The sequence below is a fragment of the Chinchilla lanigera genome, unplaced genomic scaffold (genome assembly GCF_000276665.1).
Source record: "Chinchilla lanigera isolate Chin_1 unplaced genomic scaffold, ChiLan1.0 scaffold00057, whole genome shotgun sequence".
NCBI lineage: Eukaryota > Metazoa > Chordata > Mammalia > Rodentia > Chinchillidae > Chinchilla > Chinchilla lanigera.
In genome coordinates, this window is record NW_004955458.1 from 13,123,191 (window position 1) to 13,145,718 (window position 22,528).

At 39.1% G+C, this 22,528-nt stretch overlaps 1 protein-coding gene across 3 annotated transcripts in view; it reads right to left on the reverse strand.

Moving 5' to 3' along the window:
- Positions 1-22,528, reverse strand: part of Grip1 (glutamate receptor interacting protein 1) — a 208,512-nt gene that overhangs the window by 152,333 nt on the left and 33,651 nt on the right. For all 3 annotated transcript variants that reach the window (XM_005397458.1, XM_005397455.1, XM_005397454.1), the window contains exon 3: positions 8,611-8,691. In XM_005397458.1, coding sequence (XP_005397515.1) covers positions 8,611-8,691 — 81 coding nt within the window. The remainder of the gene's footprint in view (positions 1-8,610; positions 8,692-22,528) is intronic.

Genomic DNA, 22,528 nt, shown 5'->3' on the forward strand with positions numbered 1-22,528 from the left:
CTCTCTCTCTCTCTCTCTCTCTCTCTCTCTCTCTCTCTCTCTCTCCTTCTTTCTTTCCTTCCTTCCCTCCCTGCCTCTATTTCTTTCTTCTTTGTGGTACCAGAAATTGAACTCAGGACCTCACACTTGCCCACTGAGCTATATTGCTGACTCCAACAGTAGTTTGTTTGGATTCTTCAAAATTTGAGCATTTTTCACTAACTCCACCTCATCTTTTTTTTTTTTCAGTTTACCTGAAAAATTTTATCATTTTTCATTACATCCACTAGTCTAAGCCACTGCCATTTCTTTCCTGAAACACTACAACACCCTGATTGGTCTCCCAGTTTTCACTCTGGTCAACCAAAATATATTTCTATAGAGCAGCTAGAAAGTTTAAAACAAGACAGCAAAATACAAAACCGAAAAGCTCAAGTATCACCAATACTGCGACTGTTTAACGCCTGCACAGGCTTTCTGCCCTGCTGAGAACGAACTCCGTGGTCTCACCAGGAGCTACGCACTTTACAGGACCTTCGCCAGGACCTTCCTCCGCCTCACTTCGGGTCTTTTTCAGCCTTGCTTCTTCCCAGCCAAGGAGCTTCTCTCAGTTTCTCTAACAATCCGATCTTGTTCTGACCTTGGCGCTTTTGTACCTGCCGCTCCTTCACCTGAATCCTCTCTCTCTTCATTACGTGATTCACCACTCACTTCAGGACCACTCGAACGGCACTGCCTCATGGAGCCATTCTTGACTTTGCTTCTGAATACAGGGCCCTTGTTGTCCTCCTCCCACCACTCTGCTCCTTGTACTACTTCCACTTACTGTGCTTAACATAGCGTAGCCTTCTGCTAGACCCTCACCGGCTGCTGAGTGTCTGCCTCCCGCATTCACATGCTGAGTGTGGGGACACAGAGGTGTACAGCCTGGGCCACATCTACATTAGTCACAGCTGGAACGGTCTCTGGCACAGAGAGTTGCTGGATAACTGCACGTTGAATGGCTGCATGACAGTTGGTTTAGAGGAACACTCCATCAAAAAGTGAGAGATCACTGTGGTTACATGGACCTGGGAGCAAGTAAAGAGCTGGCCGGAGGAAACCGGAGCCGTGCGGTGAAGCACGCATGGGTGAAAGGACAGTACTAGTATGCAGTGGTTTATATTCCACACCGCAGGCAGGAACTCAGCAGGGTGCAATCAGAATCCTACCGAGAACAAAGGGATTCACCAGTGACTGTGAAGTATGTCCACCCAAATTTGGGTGTTCAAATCTCTATAATGTCTGTTTAAAATTTAGCCCAGTAGTAGGCTTCAGAAATACGTAAGGATATTGATTTTAAGTGAGTTTAATTCTATATTTATTGCCTGAGTTCAGCCTTTACCCACTGATTCTGATAACGGGATGGAGAACACCAAGGTACGGTACTAAGTCTACACAAATAATTCTGCCCTAAATTGCCTGCTGAAAAGTTATTCTTTAAAAATTACTTGCTGCATAATATATACACTTTACTGTCTTTCAGCCGTGTTTACTAAGGCCTGAGAGTAGCCGAAAGATAAAGAGACTGTCGCTAATGAGAGTGCTGGCACCGAAGACACAAAGCCAGCTGTGCATTTTACCAGTGCTGTTTGAGTGGAACTCAATACGTACCCCAGTCACACAGCAAACTGGATCAGCTCTCCGGGGGCAAAGACCTTAATGCGTACTTGCAATAATAAGTAATAAGTTCTACCTTGCATTGCTATATTTATAGACTCCAGCAATTTTTCAAACACTTAAGCTCCTCCTTTTTATAGCAGAACAGTTAAATGAATCACTCTCATCTTGTCAAATTCATTGTTATATAGTACTCAAACTTTTTCTTTAGGTGTTAGGGGACTGCACTGACATTTTCTGCTCAAACAGAAACAAAGGAGGCTGCAGAGAGATCTCCGGTCTTTGCAAGTCTTCAGCTTGTAGCTGATCTATATTTCATTCATTAATATAGGGCAGCAGACAATTTCCTTACAAATGTCATATTTGGTGCAGCCTCAAGGCCAACATGAATATCTGCTGCACCCTACAATGAGTCAGAAAATATGTGGTATGCAGAGACTGCTTTGCCCTTTTCTGCTGGAAACACGCTGGCCATAAGGTCACCGACTGCATGGAGAAACCCGCCTGGCAGTCTCTGCTTATTCACCCATTCTACAAGTATCGAGGGCTCTCTTAACACCTGCACACTTCTGCACACTAGAGATGCAGCAGGGGATAGGCATATACAATGCCTGCACCCCTGTGGCTTACCTTTCAGGTGGAGACCGAGAAAGAAAACAGTAACACATGCGTCAGCTAATTTTACAGTGATAAGTACTCTGCAATGAATAAATAAATAAATAAATGACAGGTTGCAGACATATTTGTAGTTGTACCAACAGTCTTGACTTACTGATCTTAGAAATTTACCTCTCGAGAAACGAGATGATTTAACTAATTTCTTAAATGACCAGTAATTTTAACGTTTAGAAAAATCTAAGTGTTTTGGGTTTCCTTAATGCTGTCATTGATGGGCTTTGGTGGGACAGACCTGGGTCTTCATTTTGTTTCACTGGGATGCATATGAGGGCACAGGGAAGCCTGACTATTTAATTTTTTTTTATGTTTTCATTTTTTTCCTGTACCGGAAATCGAACTCACGACCTTGCGCTTGCCAGGCAGGCACTGTGCCGCTGAGCTAAATCCCCAGCCCCAAAGCCTGACTATTTAGTACAGGTGCCTGTTCCTTGGCTTCTTTTCTTCTTTTCTTTTCTTTTCTTTTCTTTTCCTTTTCCTTTTCTTCTTTCTCTCTCTTTCTTTGCTTTCTTTTCTTTCTTTCTTTCTTTCTTTCTTTCTTTCTTTCTTTCTTTCTTTCTTTCTTTCTTTTTCTTTCTCTCTCTCTCTCTCTCTTTCTTTCTCTTTCCCTTCCTTTTTTCTTCCCTCCTTTCTTCTTTATTCTCTCTCTCTTTTCCTCTTCTTTCTTTAAAGTTATCTGGGGCAATTTTAAACTTCTTTTGAGACACTGTCTCATATTGTACTGGTTTCAAACTCATAATCCTCCTGTGGTATGTATTATGCAGCCTCCTGAATACTGGGATTATGGGGGTGGACTACCACACCTGGCAACTCCTTGGTAGTTTCTGATACTGGTCATGTCCTTATTAATAACACAGTCCATCTTAGAGATGGCAGTATCTGTAGCATCAGTCTTCGTAGAACATTTCATACTTGGAGAGCTCAACTGACCTTGGTCTCCCACTGTGAGGTTCAATCATTTTTGGAGAAGTTTAATGGTAGAATTAAACACACAAAGTAGAAGTAGGGCCCAAATCAGCATAAATGCCTTCAAACACCTGCACAGTGTCCCAACATTGAAGTCATGCTAGGTGTCTGCTGCAATATTGAAAACGTAGACCAATGAGCCATTAAACTGTGTGCATAATGAAGATAGGAAAATACTAAACAGAGAGGGCAGACATAACCTTCAAAACGTGTCCTATCCCTTAATTCAGTCAAGGTTACCAGTTCTCCAAGGGTACAGTACTATGCTCTAGCCTTCGCTTTTTAAAAATCGATGTTGATTCTTTCTGGACATATTCTAAACAACTTGACCGTACACTTTGTGGCCTATGGGCCACTTCAGACTCTCAACTCCATATTTTAAATTCTCCTCCAAATATCTAAATGTGATAACCAAGAAAGACTGCTATCAACTTTATTCCATGATGAGCAAATTGATAAATTTTTTTCTAATATTCTAGAAGGAGAAAAGCCCTAGGAAACCTTGGTGGCCTCAGTCTGGATACAGATTTAAAATCATTTTTCTGGGTCGCCCAAAGTTTGGAAATGCAGTAGGTATGGGTAGTGGATATCTTCCTGCCTTTGTGAATGGCCCACATTTTTAGTTGAGACTGACACAAGCAAAGAATAGTATCCTATGTGGAAAAAGGAAGTAAGTCAAGTAGGTAATACACTAACTCTAGTCTTTGGGATCTAACGTCGTAACCGGTCTTTTCCCTTCACAAATGCTAGGCAGGCACAATTAAATAACTCATCTTTTAGTGGAAAAAGCTACAAATGACTACAGAATCTGTCAAATCTGAGTCTATACAGGTTTCCTTTAATAATTTGGAGAAACCCTTAAGCAATCAAGCCTCACCAGTAATCTGTCAAATTAAGGAGCATCAGATCAACAGATTTTAAAAATACAGACAGATATATGGTAGAACCTGTTAGTTCAAACACCTTTGTGCTTGGAATTCATCTTATCTTTAAAAAAATGACAGGAATCAGATTGAAAATATAATTTCTTAATATTTTTAACAGAATGTTGCCTTTAAACTTTAGTGTAATAGAAGCTCATGTCATCTTTTAAGTACTGACATTGAAAAAAATACTGACTTTGAAAATCTTACAAAAACCTTATTAAAGACTAAATAATCTTTTTATTTTTACATTTCATGTCATAAGAGACATGATTAAAATAAGTTACCAAAAAACATTAATAATGCATTTTCTCTTTATCCAAAGCAAATGCATTTTGCTCCTAAGAGATATCTAACCCATTCCTTTTGTGGGGAATAGAAAAGAAGGAAGTGAAAGGATTTAGAGTTAGAACTGGCATTTAATGAAAGATACATATTTGACTTGTGATTATAAAGTAATTGCTGTGGCAGATTTGAGTTTAGACAACAGGGTTGAATTTTAATTTGAATGAAAAGCAAACTATAATTTTGTTAACATGTGAGTTCACCACTCTAGTACTTAACTATTAAAAGTTACTGTTTATTATGCCATGAAAAGAGTGGGGCCATGTTAAGAGATTTTACCTATGTACATATGCATGAATATTTCCTCCAGGAAGTACCAGATCTACATGTGTAGGGTCAGTTTCAAAACACAGTTTAAACTGTCACAAAACTTGAAAAGACAAGAGGAAGATGCCTCCTGTTACATATACACTTTCTGTACTACAACCTCACCCTGTCCATCAAAGACTGCGCTACTAGAAGTAATAAAATTCAGTAACCACCATTAGATACTGGGAGTGGAGCTCTGGGAGACCTGGGTGGTAAAGCCATGGTCCTTTCAGTTTTAGTCCGTGTTCGCTTGCTCCCCAGGAGCTGCGGCAGCTAAATAGCCCTGGGGCTGCACCTGCCTTGGGAGGTACCTCCACACCAAGAAGATCAGGGGCTGACAGATGAGTCAAGATCTCCTCTAGGGCTTCTTTAGCACAGTGCCCTTTTCTCTGAATTCATTGTTCCTCTTTCCCCAGGATGAAGAAAGTAATATTGGGAGGTGAGCACAGGAGAGAGAGGCAAAAGCTGGGAAGGAAAGTTGCACCCAGCTCTTCTGGCACCATACAGTCCAACTCCGTCAGTCAGAATACTTTAGGGTTCTATAACAATTTTAGAAATTTATAATTTAAATAGACTAGTCAGATTTTGTTGTCAATGAGCAGAGATCTCTTATCAGGAAAATTTGGATAAAACTCAATCCTTAATCTATAATTATATATATATATATATATATATATATATATATTCTTTGTATTTTATTATGTCTTAAGAATACTGGTAATTTTCAGCTCAATTATCTCTCTCTCTATATATATATGTAATTCAATTTGGTCATAAATATATGTGAGTGCACTATGATTTTGTAAAGATGCATGTTTGTGTGTTCTGTGTACTTGCCAGCGTGTTTGTCTGTCATTCTGTGAACAGCTGTTCCCCTTTATTTTGAGCTCAACCATCTTTCTTTTATCATTTGTTCATAACACAATTGGGTTATAGATTTAAAAGCATGCTTTCTCCTGAGTTACCAGCTTGTTTAAATGATATCAAAATTAAGATATTTTAACCACAGTCCTTAGGATGAGGAGTAATTATTGGGTAGGACTCCATTTGGTGAATAGAGGAGTGGCCAACCTTTTTATTCATTAATAAGGAGCCCGAATGATCTCCATAGTCTATTAGGAGACACCCCAATAATTGGGTCATCTGGTCAAAAGAAAGTTTTTCAGTAAAAATTATAATACAGTTTTTTCACAAAAGATGCTCTTTGCACAAAACTAAATTTTAACCAAGATTTTCACATGTGTACGTAATTCGTTAGTGTTAATCTCAGGGTGTATTAAATGCATTCATGATTCTGGATCTACAGGTCTCCCAAAATGTAAAACAAAGATTGTTTATTGTGATAAGACTTTCCTTCGGATTAAGACCTCTACCTTTAACGAAAATGTGTGATGTGTATCCCATGAAAGGACAATGAATTAGATAAAAGCTCCTTATGCATTAGACGGAGATAACTGGTTAAAAAGGTCATGTTATGTTAAAATGAAAATTTACGTGTGTTACAAAATGTCATCATGATTGTCATGTAGCAATGTTATGTATGGTTTTGATTTCTAAATTTCTAGGTTAAAAAAGAAAAAGAATACTTTAGGATTATTCAGCCAAAGCTCCACAAAATCCTAAAAAGTAGAGCATGCATTTACCTGGCTTTTTCCTGTGAATTTCTCTCTCTCTCATGGACTTTGCAGGAGCAGAGATGGACATGGCCGACACTGGTCAAGACTTGGTCAGGATGGACAAAACAGAGAGTGGATGCTGGATCAGATCTCTCTTTGATTTAAGTGATTACTTGGCCAAGGATCTGAGGATAGTCCCCTTTTTGCCAGAAAATTGGTTTATAGGTACTTTCAAGTAAGACAGGAAAGTAAGGATCAGGACTCCAAGAATCCCTAGTCAGATAGGAAGCAGTTTCTGTGAAATATGTTAGTTTTCTCCTTAAGATAGTAGTTAAGTACTGGTCACCTATTAACCCCTGTAGTTTCTTAGCTTTTTGACTGGTGCAGCCTTGATTTTAAAGACTTCTGATCCATCTGGCCTTCACCTTATGAAGTATGAACCAAAAGGGGTTTCCCAAGGTCAAATTCCATGAAGACAACCCACAAAGCCTACAAAAATATTCTTAATTTCAGTGACTTTTAAATCTGACCCATGGAGAACCAAAAGGAAAAACTGCATGGTGAAGAATCATTAGTGTGCTATGAGCACAGAAGGATTATGATTGACTGATCTGTTTACCTAACATGCGACTTGAAAAACTCCTTAAGAATATTAAGAAAAAGTCTGGCCCTCAAGCATACGTCATAATTTAGCATGCAACCCTTGGAAAGAAGACATTGATAATAGTCAGTGGGCTTGTTCAATGTCATTAAAGTGGGAACGCAGCGGCATGTCTCTTCCTTCTCCCTACAGATGAATACTGAGTGTAGATAATGCACGAAGAGGAAGGAAGCAAGGGGAACTGTCAGAAAACTGACATCCTTGACCTTCAAGTGCTGGACGCTACCTAAGTGCTGACGAAGAGACAGCAGACAACATAGTTCACGGATGACCACAACACTTCCTCCAAACGTGGGCAGCACTAAGAAGCATGTTCTGTAGGACAACAAATCTCCATGCTGAGTGACGCTGTCTAATTACAGAATGTAAATTACTCCAGAATCTTCAGAGTGCCAGAACAGGGCGTGGGGCACATTCATATCTCTTTGTAAGTCACATACTTTCATGATAAACCTAAGACTTCGGAATAAGAGTAAAAATAACGTGAGTTTTATAAATGTAAGTAATAATCATAAACAGGGCTGTTGAGAAGCTGGACTCTTCTTGTTCTTTATTCAAATGAAAATTTATTCTTTTCACCCATAGAATTGCCAACCCATTCATTTTAGGTAGGAAACACTACTTCTCCTGAATTGATAAAACTATTGTACTTTAAAATCCTATAGCTGAGTTTTAGCCGCATCTGAACTACCTCTGTAAGATATAAACACATTATTTTTCTTCCCCACAGATAAGTTTTTAAATGTATTAATGCAGTACACCCTGATGTTAAGAACAACTGCTTCCATAAAGGAGATTTTCCATGAATTATGTAGTGAGAAAAAGTCTGAATAATATTTTGAATTTCCTTCCCCTGTTAATTTGAGAATGTACATGATTTTGTGTCATTCTCAAAACCAAAGCTTCAAAATATTGAATATTTAGGGTATGGATATTTTATGATATTTCTCCAAAATGTTTTTTAGAAAACCATAGACATCATTCATTGTTTTACAAGATTCGGAATCACACTCCTAAGGAACACAGCCCCTGGATTTTACAAGAGTTGTGCAATGGAAACAAATTTAGGTTCAAAGGGATAAGAAGAAAGGAGTAATTTTTCATTCGGCATACACGATCTGCTACCGCAATTCTGAGCCCTTTGTCTGCGTAGAATCTCAGGAAAGAAATGGATGCTGCTGTGAAAGTCATCCCGCTGAAAACAGAGGTGAGAGGAAATAAACAAGTGAGAGTGGATATGAATTCAAGTCATTTCATGAAGGGTCTTGCTATGATGGATTACAGGATGAATTGCCACAAGCTGGCAAGCTTTCCAAAGTCTAGCTTTGCTTATTGTTTGAACAAGTTGTGTACACTGCAATTTACGCTCTACAAGAAAACATGACTTTTAGTACCAGGTTGGAATTATTTAGGATCACCATATAACAGGATTCAAAAGTAAGTAAAACAGCTGAAAAATCCAACAGTCTGGTCTAACCTGGGATGCTCTGTCTCCTCACAGCCAACGCTCCATCAGGCGACTTTGTCTGGCTGGCGGATTTAGTGTAGGGACTCTCATCTGCAAAGGTACAATGAAGGCTTTGGTTAATTTCCATCAAGTTTCTGGTGTAGAGAAGGTCTTCAGTGGACTGTGCTCCTTCGGCCAGTGAGAGGTGAGGTGACATTGTAGAGAGAGCTGTTAATCTAAGTCCTAAACCTGGGTAAGTTGTGGGACAAGTATCTGGAAAGGTTCTGAACATAAGTTTCTTCCCCTATAAAAGAGGCATGAAATTCTCATTTACCTCTTAAGGTTGTTAGGATCAAAAGTGGTAATGCTCATGAAGTTATTTATAAAATGTAAGAAATATGCAAATCTGGTATGCGAATTATTTGCTCCTCAACTACATTCAGGGATAAATAAGTTATCAGTGAATATATGTAAATGGAAGACAAAGAAGGAATAAAATAGGACAATGGGCACTAAGAGTAATCAGCTTGAAGAAAAAAGAAAATGAGACGAAATATAATATTGCGGGTAAGCAGAGGACAGAATATTAGTACTGCAGGAGACTAAAGATAAGCGGAATTAGTAGGGTTGTTCGGGAAGTGGGAAGTGACTTCCTGTGCTACCGGAGGGACAGGGTCTCTCAGAGGTCAGGCCAGAGACGCTGGGTGAGAGCAGGGAAGGAAGGATGGTTTGGCAAAAGAAGACAGACTACAATGAGCTAACTGGTCCTTTCTGAAAAAGAGATGAAAATAGCCTGCATACAATAAAAAGGGCAATGGAAAGGACAGGAAGTCTGAAGCTCAGTATACTGTGTTAGGCAAGAAACTGAATGATTGAAACACTAGGTGACAAGACAGCAGAGGAAATGGGTCCATCCACTTACAAGTAAAGTGTTTCCTTTTAGGATGTAAAGTGACTTGGAGTACAAAAATAGTGACCAAGGATGGCAAGCATTAGGGTTAAAACAGGAAGGAACAATTCTTCCTTATTTGGACAGAGGTAGTCATATGAAGGAAAAGAGATTTCTGATTAACAACCTTAAGAGATTGAAGAGTAGGATGTATATGACTTGAGTAAATACGATGTAAAACAACTACCTGGCACGTTCAGTCAAGCTAGATGATCCGAGTGTCACTTGTGGCCACATTATGATGTTTGTTTATTATTGTTGTTTTAACAAGAAATCATTGAAGAGTGCAAAGGGACCATATTGTGCCTGGAAAACTATTAAATGTAGCAAGGATTTAATTCAGCCACAAGGCTTTATCATCTGAGAACATTAATTCTCCCGACTAAGTGGTTTGTGTTTCAAAATTGAGGCACATTTCCTCTCTAGGATGTACTTCTGGTTGAAGTGATTCACAATTTCTTCATAAAACTAACAAGGTCTTTATAAGCAGTGACAAAAAGGAAAGATTAACACCACTGTAAAGTGCAATTAACTTCAAAACTGGCAGTCACGCTGTTTCATGTTTATATTCCGTTTGTCACACAATTCTTTATATTCTTCCAACCATAAAGAAAACTAGCAGCTCTCAGACACCAAAACAATCAACATCATCATTGTTGCTTTCGAAGCAGTATTTTATGTTCTTGATTCTTTTCTTTGCAAATGCAATTTTGAGTATAATCAAAACCCACAAATTAAACACTGCACTACTAAAGTCTCTATTTGCCCCACCATTTCCCCCAAAGTATTTGAATGCTTTCCTTACAGTGCTAATAACCAAGTAACATGTTTTATCTAGCACCTATGAGAACAAACCAACTGTATACACTGAGATTCATCATGAAACTGCTTAAAATATATTTCACTTCATTCTTCAAATCTTTGAAACTGTATTTATAGAGCGTAGCTAGCAAGATGATGGAGATCAGGGGCCATGCGTAGAGTCAGCATTTTGGAACCCTGAAGGCTTTCCTTAATTTTTAATTTGTCAACATTGCAGCCAATTAAAGTGTCGGGTTGAATCTGGTGTTGGATTTTCTTGAAGAGATGCTCAGCAGACTCCGGGGTTATCTGTGCTTGACACTCTATTTTAAGGAGACATTTTTAAAGAAATTTACCCAGCTTGCATTACAGAAGTAGTCAACCCTGGTAAAATGGTTTTCTCATTTATATTTGAAGGCAATTTCCTTGATGTAGAGCTGAGATGGTCTAGTTATGCACATTCTTAAAAGGGTGGAACTGAATTATAGATGCCCACCTGGCCCGCATCTGCTGCCCCACCCCCCACCCTGACTCCCACTCCCATCACCGGGAATGCCCTTTCCAAGTGCAGGCAAAAGTAAATAATTATCCAGGAACCAAAAGTATTATCGGTCAAAAGACTAGACTGAACTAAGTTCAATTCTTATCTAAGAATAGCTTGCCAAAGTCGGTCAGGAGAAAGCAATGATTCCTAGCGGAAGTGTGGCGGCAGAAGCTTGGCAACGTTTATTGCTAAGAGTAAGGAGAGCTTTGTAACGGAGAAGCACGCGCAATTTAACCCTTTGTTTTCGGGAACATTCCCCCAGGGGTATCTACTGGGAAACAGAAGAGGTATCATGAGCCTTTTATAAGAAGCCATTCATCACGGAATGGACTTCAGCTCTCTTGACGCGATGTACTGAAAATCAACTCGATTCAAACTTTGTCTGCAAGTAGAAATGGAGCAAAGACACTGTGTTCATGGCCGACGGCTCCACAATAGGATCCTAAAGGACAAGACTGTGCAGGATATCTTTAATCATTTGCACACAATTACTGACAGCTATGGAAATGTCTATCGTGATCTTTGCATGTGTCCATTAAGTGCATTTGCAGATAGATTTCTACAATTGCACATTTATAACAGACAATCTACTCTCCGGTTAGAACGGAGGCTCAGAGAGGTGAGTCTATAGAAGGCCACATAATTGAAGTGCATCTAGTCTGAACTTCTTATGTTGTCTTTATCAAGGTATTTCTTCTCTATCTTATTTCCTTTTGAATACACAAGTCAATTTCTATGCTCAGTGGGGCCACATGCCGATGGATCACACAAAAAAATGACCAGACACATCCTACCACAGAGAGCTTGCAGAGCAAAAGTAATTCCTATGGAGAAATCTGTAAAAAGAATGCTGAGAAATGGTACTACAGGACCAAGTTATATTTCCAAGTTCACATTTTAAAAATAAAAATATAAAAGAAATGCCAATTCATGTGTACATATGAGTAAAAAATAGGTCAAATAGGGGATCAATAAGTAGATAATATTTAGAAGAACATCTAGCACAAAGTCAGTCATTAAACATATGTTGCTGGTAATAAATCATATCCAACTTTTAAAATTATTTATTATGAGTAACCTAAGTATGAGGTATACTCCTTCTTATCTGATTCTCATTTTCCAGGTTTATGGTCTAGTCTTTTAGGACTGTGCCTTTTATCCAAAGTCATTTATATTAAAAATCTGTGACTGTGTACAACTGACATTAAAATATATTTTCTTTCATTTTTATTTAGATACAGCAGGATTTGTTAAACCACCTTTAGAATAAGTTCTTTAAACAAACTAGTTGTGACTTTCACACCAGACTCTCTCCAGCCTTGATTTTTGGGTTGTCATAGAGCACAGCAGACACTGAGATAGTACGCTATTGCTCACTAAAATAAACACTGCAAATAATCATAAAGGGCATCTCTGGGTATCTGAACTGCTTGCCTCCTCTATGATATCTTAGCAGCTAACTAGATAATCACGGTCACACACGATGGCCTTCCACTGTCATAGGGGCTGGGATATTGGTAATCATAGGGAAGAACAGGGATTCTTTTGCACAAATATCCTATGAGGACAAGAATATGCCTTCTCTTAGCTAGGAGAATTGACATAGTCACAGAGGCTCAGAAAGAACTTAATCAAGCACACAATTAAAACAGAAGAATAATGGGGCACACAATCTGTCCCTCTCATTTGCGCTGATTTGGCCAGTGTCTTCATGTGCCAAAACAGGAGAGGCAAACACAGATCCTTTGTTTTCATTCTATATTCTATGTGAAGCCGGTGTTAAGCTCAGAAAGCAAACAGGCACACAGGAGGAGGCCTTCCTCCACATCACAGATGAAGCTCGCACTGAAGGTGGGAAAATCACCCTGTAGAAGTGACTCAGGCCCCTTATGTTATTGAATCTTCCAGTGGTTGCCTGACATCAATCATGGCCACATATACCCAGGCTGATTTTCATCTCTTCATCTGCCTCTCCGTATCGAGGGTCTGGGCTTCCCAGAGAAACCGGATGTCACTATGGCTTCAGGACTTTCCGGCTGCGTTCAGGGTTTTGTTGAAAAAAAAAATTTAATTTCCTTTAGCTGAGACTAATCAGCCTGTTCTAAACAATTCCTAGCAACTAATTATGCACAATTGAGGCACCTGCTAAGCCAGCAGATCCCTTAACTTCTTGATTAGAAAAAGACGACATTTTGTGCAATAAAACATTACGACCATTTCCCAGCAGTGGGATGACAGCAGCTCATGCCCAATGCTCATGCCCATCACCAAGAACTCAGAAGAAAACTCTGCTTTCTATAAAGGAACCAAATTAAATCCGTTTTGAAAGAAACAGTCTATCCTTTGAATTCAATTAAGTTCTATGAAGTTTAGTGCCTACTGTGTGCAAACAGGCTCAAAGTGGATAGAAGATAAGATAGTACACGCTTCAGTGGAATGGTGGTTACACAACTCTTATTACCCTACAGGTCTGAGAGTGGAATATGGTGTGAGATTCTCTGGAGGGCAAGAGCGAATGGGCTCAGAAGAATGGCGGGGGTGGGGCATGGGAAGAGGCAGGGAGAGTCACCACAGTGACCTTACCCAAAATTATGCCATCAGAAAAGTCAAGCAGCACGCTATTTTACGCTTTCAGCTAACAGGGCACTGTTGTGTCGGTGAGGAGCCATAATGTGCAATTCGGTTTGTGAACATTTCACCCCAAACCAGCACGAGCATACCGTGGCTGTTTCTCTGTCCAACCCTGCTCTGCCACGAAGTCTGCTGCCTTGGTGGTGTCATGGCACACTCTAAACTTTATGCAAGATTTTCTCAAGGATAGCTGTCGAAAGCTTTTGACAAAATAATTTCATTATGTTTCCTCTTCCTTGTGAAGGTGACATAGAATTACAATCACAGTGGCCCTCATAATTTAAAGAAATGCAAACTGGAAGATGCAGCCTGGTACCTCACTTCAATCTTAGATCATTCTTCATTCCTGTTTAAAATAACCTTGATTCTCTAGGGGCCAGCAAGAGTGGCACTCTGGACTTTCTCATTGCTAGAAGGCTCCTGGCCGTATGTAGGCTTTAGCAACAGGGCCGTGGTATGGGGAGGCTGTAACATGGACAATTTCTTACAACTTATAAGAGTGAGTTAATGTCATCATTTTCCCCAACCTGAGAGCTGTCTGCTTAGCAGTTTAATCCAGAAGGGAGCATAATGATCTGAGCTTGATGAGAAGAAGGAGGGGCAGTGAGCTGCTCTGTGATGGTGTCTCTGCTAGTAAGACACAACTCCCATCCTTTCCCTCTTCTTGCGATTTGTTCTACCTCTGTATGGCGTTAGTGTCCATCCTCCTTCTGCAGATTTCCCTTGAGTTTTGTAATTCTGACACAGATGTGCTTTATATGATTAAAGGGACCAGGGACCAGGGACCAGGTCTTTTGTTTTTAAATATGAAAAAAAAAAATCACCCAAACACAATACAATTTCATTATAAAAATACAAGTACAGCGATTTCTTCACAATGATAGGATGTCCTCTGAATTATATAAATCGCAGTCACGTAACCGCTTCAGGGATTAAATACTACAGCTACAAAGAACAGCTATGCAGCTCATGTTCTTGTAGGCTTGTTTTAGAAGAAGCCTGCCTGCTCCTTCACATAACTCTCTGCTTCTCACACTGGTTCATGGGTCAGCTGTGTGAGTATCACCTGGAGCTTGTCCGAAACGCAGACCCTCAGGCTTCACTCCAAGTACGGAATGAGGGTGGGCCTGAAACAGAATCTGCAGGTGACTCACATGCACATTAACATAGGCCCTGCTCTATCTGACATGGCCAACAGCAGGCAATTGGAGAGATACAGAAAACAGATCCATCCAGGGGGCTCACCTGGTCGTGTCAGCGGCAGCTACAAGCATTAGCAGAAAGTCAGGAGAATCAGAGAACTCTGCAAGAATCTCCAAAGCCAGGTCTCAAAGTCTGCAACTATAAATCTGCTTATGGAATAATTTTCTCAAATGGAAGTGAAATTTTGCAATTTTATCCTTTCAAGTGATTCTTCCATTTTTTGATCCACTTTAAACCTTTCAACAGTCCTAACTTGGCTCAGTTATGGCGACAGATACACCAAAAGTCAGGGGGCAATGGACAGTTTGTAGTAGTAACCTACTAGTCAGTTTACACTTTAGGGCGGAAAGAAGTAGTACTGAGTTACTACTCCCCAGCTAGTAAGGGACAGTGAAAGTGACATCATGGCCTGCCTCCCAACAGGGACATGGAGGAAGACTCGTCACGGCACTATCTCCACAAGCTCCTTCCCTTCAGATGCTGCGTCAGTTCCTCACATCTGCATAGTTTCTGGAACTAGGAAGGTCTCCAGCATGGCACGTGACCTCTGATCTGCCAAAAGGGGCAAAGAGAACTTCAGTGGCCCTGAACATCTGGTCGGCCTTGTGGAAGTGTCTGTGACAATGGGATGCTTGGTGATGTCTGCAGGCCTTTCGGAAGAGTAATATCTCTAGCCAGGTTAATTTGTAAATCCTCTCTGAAATTAATGAGCATGAAATTGCACATTTTCTGCCTCTGGCATTCCTATTGCTAATGTGTCTGATCCACGAATGATAACTCTTCTGCTGCTTCTTAATGTAGTTTCCAGCAAGGACAGACAAGCCAAAGTCATGGTAGTCACAGACTGCCTCATCATCACAGAACTAACATTTCTAGAGGGTCGGACCCTATCCCACGAGGCCCACTTTCATTACTATATCAAATACTTCAATCCTTTAAAGATCTTAACTTCACCACAGCTTCCACATTCTTTGTATTTAGGGAAGGCTACATGCTTTAAAACTTTGATTCAAATTATGCCAGTTGACGTTATCAGTATCTTGCACAGTTAAATACTTACAGGGTCAAGAAGTGTTTCTCAGTAAAACGACAATCTCATGAAAATATATCAATTGTCTTGGGGTGGCAAATTTGAGTTATTTAAAACTACATTTTAAAAAGTATAACCTACTTTGGGAAAAAGTACACATGTATATGGGCACAAACAGGTTCCAGCCACACCTGCAGATTCCTGGAGAGTTTCAGAATCAGTGCGCGGTTTATACAATGAGGGGTGCTGAGCAGCAGGGTTAATAGATGCAAATAGGACATCTGGAGAAATTAAGGTTTCATCCATTTTTTTGACCAATGCAAATGAAGTTAAAGACTCTGATATATATTGATCTCAATTTGGTTTGCACTAAGTTTGGGAGAAAAATTTTAAATCATATACAAATTTTCATGAGGTAACACAGGAAACAAAATATTAAAAATGTCTTCATGGAAAAAGACTGAAGTGTTTTCTGACTATCCAATAATAACGATCACTTCAAATGTGATTTCACTTACTTCAGCCACATTTTTTGCCCCTTTTCTGGAACTTCCCCCTCCTAATGTAATTGTAGTGAAACGTAGGAGCTTTTTATTAAATCAGACTTTCTCAATGCCAGCCCTACACTATCGCTTTTCCTTGCTACTACTGCAGAGATTTCTACAGGTAGGAATCCTCAGGATTGATAGTTCCTAGAGTGATGTCAACATCGATGCACGCACAAAAGAAAAAATGCAATCAGGCTGACTTTATTTTAGGTGAAAATTTGGTGCATTGTGCGAATGAATACGGATGTTTCTAGAAATAAGAACGGTTCACAGACATCTGTGGGGGTGTAGCATTTATGCCTACATTTGTTCACTGAGAAAATAACCTTTAAAATCCTCACTTGTTTCTCTGACAATCAGTGACACGATGAAATTTTGTAAGTCAGTGCAATTTTAAAACCCAGTTCAATGGCTCATTATGATTTTTCCCTTTATTTTTCTGTTAACCAGTGCAAACTGAAACAAATGTCACCTGCAGGCAAATTGCTTCACACAAAGAAGTACACAGATAGTCACTACTGCTGGCAAATTTCTAGATGAAATTCTAAAAAAGGAGTACTACTTCTGAAAATTGCTCTGTATCTAACACCGGAAAATAGTAAAAAGAGGAAAAATGGATAGAACACCTTCACAGTCTTGAGTAACATTTTGGAGTTAGAGGTCTTCTTCTGAGTGTGCTTCCCAGGCTCACGGGTACACAGGCTCTCTGAAACTACGTGTGACCCCCGACTCCCACCTCATGTCCTAAATTCATTGTGGACTTAGAAACAGGGCCTCCAAGGCTGTCTCAAACACGCCAAAAACAACATCACCAACAATGACAACAACCCCCAGTTTTGTCCAGACATCTATTTTCATTAATTTTCAAAATAGTGAAACAAGAGATAGGTCTTTGTGGCAGTGGAGGAAATGGAGTACATCAAATGTTTTCAGTAAATGCAAAGTGGATGGAAGGGAAAATAAACCTCAGCTCCACGCTCCTGGTTGTATGTAAGTGATGCAAAGAAATGAGGGTTTGACTAAAATAATACATTTTTAGATGCTTCTTTCATTCTATATCAGTATTACCGGTTTCCTCAACAAGTAATGTAAGTAATTTCTTAAGACATTTCCTTTATTGTTGTACTGATTTTAATGAATTTAAGTATATTACAGTCAACCAGAAGATTTTAATTTCAATAAAACTAATAACATTATAAGTAATTATATTTAATACTTATTGAACATTCAGCATATGACAGCACAAGTCTAATTCCTTTATATTGATATTTCCCCTCACAATAACTTAATAAAACTTAAAATTATAAAGTACATAAATTCATTTTGCAGAAGGAGTTCTGACCTTAAGGAAGAAATTGTCATCATTTGTTTGACACAGTAGATTGCTTAGAAATCTGCTGAGAAATGTGAAAGTTCACATGTCAAATTAGAATTTGAAATACAGCTGCTCTTCTACTGAAGCCAGAGCACTGTGGGTACACTACATGCCCTTCCCTGTGGTTGGTCCATGATCAAGACACTAACATGATGTCACAGGTACAGGCAGACTGCTTGAAATATGAAGACACAGGGGCTTAGAGAGATGAAATAAGAGACGAAACCCTGAATCAAAGCGCAGAAACAAGAGTTCAACACACACGACTTGAGAGTCTATTCTAAGCCACCACGATGCAGAGTTTACCCAAATTTGATTCACATACTCCTTTGGAATTCTTTTCACAGTGGTAAAGAGAGGCCCACCTTCATATCATAGTCCCCTGCAGGGCATGTCCTGGTAAACGCTCTTATCAGGATGTGGATCTACATTTGAAGTTCTCCTTAACTTTCAATGAAGGAAAAATTTCACCTCACAATTTTTAGGTCTTTTTTTTTCCCATGAATTTCTGGTTTAATTTATGGTATAAAATTCAATATTCTTTCCAGCAGGCACATAAACAAGTCCCTTGAAAGAGTACTTTTTGGCCAAGACTCTCTAAGCATATCAGATGAAGTCTGACTGAATTTATCTCTCTCACTCTCTCTGTGCCAACAATTCTCTACTCATAGAGCATTTATGAACTGGTTCCCACAAGTGGTTTATCATCTTAAAATGAATAAATACCGGGGCACTCTCTTTTTTTCTTTAGTATTCTAGACCAGTTCATATCCTGCTGCATGCAGTATTTCAACCTTTCATTAGTGTTTTTGAAGCCAGAGAGGAGAAGTAAATCTTGGACACCTAGCAGCGCGGTGAAGAAAACAGTGGCTTGTGTGATTGGCAAGGAGATGGAGTCTGTCTCTCCCCTTCCTCTGACTCCAGGGCAGGGAGCTGCAATTCAGCCTCAGACTCGAGAGTGGTCCCATGTAGCTGAGTCACTGGGTGGATAGGTCTCGTGAACTCTACCAGACAAGGACTGCACAGGGGGATTTTTTTTTTTGGTGCATTAAAATTGTTTTCTTTCCTTTATACAACCAGCCAAAATGACAGAAAAAATACTCTTGATAGGATAATACTATCAGTGGCCCAGTCTCATGGAGGAGCTAAGCACAGCTGCCTGAGTTAGGGAAATTCAACCAACATTAGCACATACAGGGGGATTCTGAGATCAAGGTGATTACCCTTCACTAGTCATTCTTTCAGAGATTATCCTCTCCCCTGGCCTTGCATGATCTCAGGACTTATCTCCAAACTCAGTATTTTTAAAAACTTTTTTTGTTGTTTTGAAAAGTCCCAGACTGAGTGAGGGCCACTGTTACTACACACCATGGTAAAACCAGCATCTTCTTGTCCAGAGTGGGGAAGGCGGGAAGCAATCACATTTGGACATATTTCATACACATGCCTAGAGTTGTCACATGTTTGCTTTATTAATTCATTGCTAGGTCAAGCAATAGCAAATGACTGCTTATCAAACAGATGACATGTATTTTTAACGCATGATTAAAGCTGGATTTATCATGGTTGTCAGAATCTAGAGAGTCTGTGATTTTTGTTATTTAAAGCTATACTTTGGATATTCTCTGGTTTTATAGTAAGAAGCAGTGATTATACAGACAAAGTCTCACAGAAGTGTTAGGACCGAAATAATTTTTGGTATAGAAAGCACTAAAGCCATTTTAATTCACTTGAATTTCACTATAATGCAGTAATTCATACTGCTCTACCCTTAATAGCTGTGTGGCTCTGGATGACTTATTCTGTTTTGGATGAACTTCAGTCTCCTCGCTTACAAAATGGCTATAGTACTGGCCTCTTGGATTCCTACGAGAATTGAATAAAGTAGCATAAATAAAGCACCAGAACTTCACCACTGTTGAAGAGATGAAGTTCTCCTCAACTTGGCAGGAGAGGAAGCTGCATGGAACCTGGAGGCCACGGGGGACCACAGAGGGACAGATATTTCTCTGGGAGCACTTTACCATGCCACCTTTGCAATGTGAACTCTTTGGAGCAGGGATTTAATTTTATAGTCCTAAGTATTGCCATCTCAATTATTACAGATGAGAAAACTAAATCTAAAGAAAGTTACAAATCTGCCTAAGGCGAAACAGCTCCTAAGAATCCAAGACAGGATTGTCATTCAGGTGTCTGATGCTGAAGATCATTCTTTCCACCCATGGTGTCACAGTGCCTCAATGTAGTGTTGCACACCCAATAGTTATTAGTGAAAGACAACTTGCATCTGAACCCTGGAGACTAATTTTCATGCTACAAGAACTTGCACAGTGCCAGACCACCTGCCTATGATGCGAGAGGGTCATCCCCTGGGTCCCCTCCCTACCACCACAAAAGAGAAAAACATAGAGCACTTGGCCGATAAATTGCAGATACTTGACACTATCTTTTTTCAAGCTATGGGCTACCATTTGCTGAATTATGTTGGATAAATTCATTAAACGGTCTACTATAACTCAATTTGTCAGTGGCAAAATAAAAATTAAAATGCAGCCACCTCAATTTAATAGTCTGAGGATGATCAAATTATCCTCATTTGCTTCAGAGACAAATTATTTAGACATACAGTTTCCTGACAAATTACTTGCTTGTCTAACTCTCCTTGGGATATGTCTACTTCATCAACTTCATCACTTTTTTCTATAAATCTTGCCAGAACAAAGATGCAGCTTTTACATTTAATGAGGATAAACAAGGAAAATACAATTCAACTCTACAAAATGTGAATGTTTAATTTTGAACTGATTTTGTTGCACTATACTCAGTAGGACTCTTCCACTGAAGTTATTGACATTTGCAAACATCTACAATAAAAGAAACCTTTCCATCCATCATTCTTTGTCAGTTTCATTATTGAATTTTGGATCTACTTTGGGACGTTTCAATCACAAAAGTAATTATGTAAAACTATGTTGAATTCTATTAGCAATAATACCTTAGAGGAGGTTCATTTGCGATATCTGAAACTTTCTCTGACTGCGACTCTTCTGCTGTACAATTTGCCTTAAGGTATTTAAAATTACAAAGTCAAAGCTTTACAAGGGTAGGCTTAAGCATATAACTGCACCACAGTATATTCTGAAAGAGGTTTTCATAAAAAATAAAATATAAGATCGACAGACATGTCATTCAATATTTTAATATAAATATTGTTTGAATTTGTAGGCCAAGTGTATTACAATTGCATTTGAGAAAGTCATTGAGGTATATATCTATAATACAATTACAGATACATATGTATATATATGCATAGAGATATACTTAATGAGTGTAGTCATCTACATATGTATCTACTTATAAGCACTAATAAAAAAAGTACACACAGGAGCAGGAGATCCAAAGTACCTTCAACCCTCAACTCCTATCCTACAGAGCAACACACAAAGTGCAGATAGCTGGAATTACCATCTTTATTCTAGTAACTTCTTATGGAGCCCTACAGTAGAAGAACCAGTAGTTTAAAGCTAGTAGCAAGGACCAAAATGGTACAGAGCTTCCATATTATTCTAGAAAATTCAAATTTCTGAAAGTGTATGCCAGCCTTGTCCGATAATTATATACTTCATGTGCTTAGATTTTCCATGCAGCACTGCCACATGATAAAGAGATGCTCCAAGAGAATCGTAATTAGCTAAGAAACAGCCTACAACATGAGACACATGCATTACAAGTACTATGCAAGCTTGTTTTGCAGAACAGAAAGACAGCGAGGCGAGAAATTAGTTTATCTCAATGGTCCAAAGTGAACAATGGAAGCATAATACAGCAGATACTACAGAGGCGGTACGAATGTCATTTACTGAGCGCTATCCACACGTTCACTGCGTAGGGAAGCAGCAAGGCAGGCTATACATTTGTATGCAGATCTATGGATCAGTTTGGGTACTGATTTTAAGCACAGCCTGTTTTCACATTCTCTAATGCATAACTGCAGCCTTTATTGGCTTCTATTTTGCTTAAGACAAGTTCAGCAAAACATTTGATATTTACTGTGATAGAAAGAGTAAACAACACATCATGGCTAGCCTGAGTACAATAATGCTCAGATACTTGCTTCTCTGACAATTAGGGATGTATTACTCAGAATAAGTAAAAGAGTTTGCGCATTATCTAAAAACTGTCACATCGATGAAAACAGAGGTCATAAAACTGAAATATGTAAGTTCTACTCTGTCAGCATCTTCCCTATAGGAGATGAGTCCGAGGGATATATTTTTTTCTTATTCCAATTATGAAATATTTTAGCTAAAAATCTAATGTCAACTCATTCTTTGTTAAAGCAAGTAAAAGCTACGCCACCTTTGCTAATTACCTACAACCTTAATTGGAAAAAAGATGTCAAATTTGCTGGAGAAATACCAGAATGCCTCTAGCAACTTGCATAACTTTCTGCCTTGCTTTTATCTGCTTTTCTGGACCCTACCATTTCCTTCCTGCATTACATACTTGTGTATAATTGGGAAGAAGAATAATGCAGAGGCTGACTGCTCATGCTACGAGCACACAGAACTATCCCTTTGTGTTTTTCTTTTTATGTTTACATTTTACTAAATTAAAGAAAGATAGAACCCAGAGAGCAAAACACTACTGCTCACATATAACTTGAAATAGAGATCAGTTTCGAGAGGGTTAAGATGGCCCTTTTAAGAATCACAGTTAAGTGATTCCCCAAATACACAAGAAACCTATTAAAAATAAAATACATCTTTAAAATGTAATATGGTAAATACTCCCAGAAGCATAACTTAAGTCTTCGAAACCAGACACATCAGGTGGGCAAATTTCAATTCTTTTATAATACTAGGAG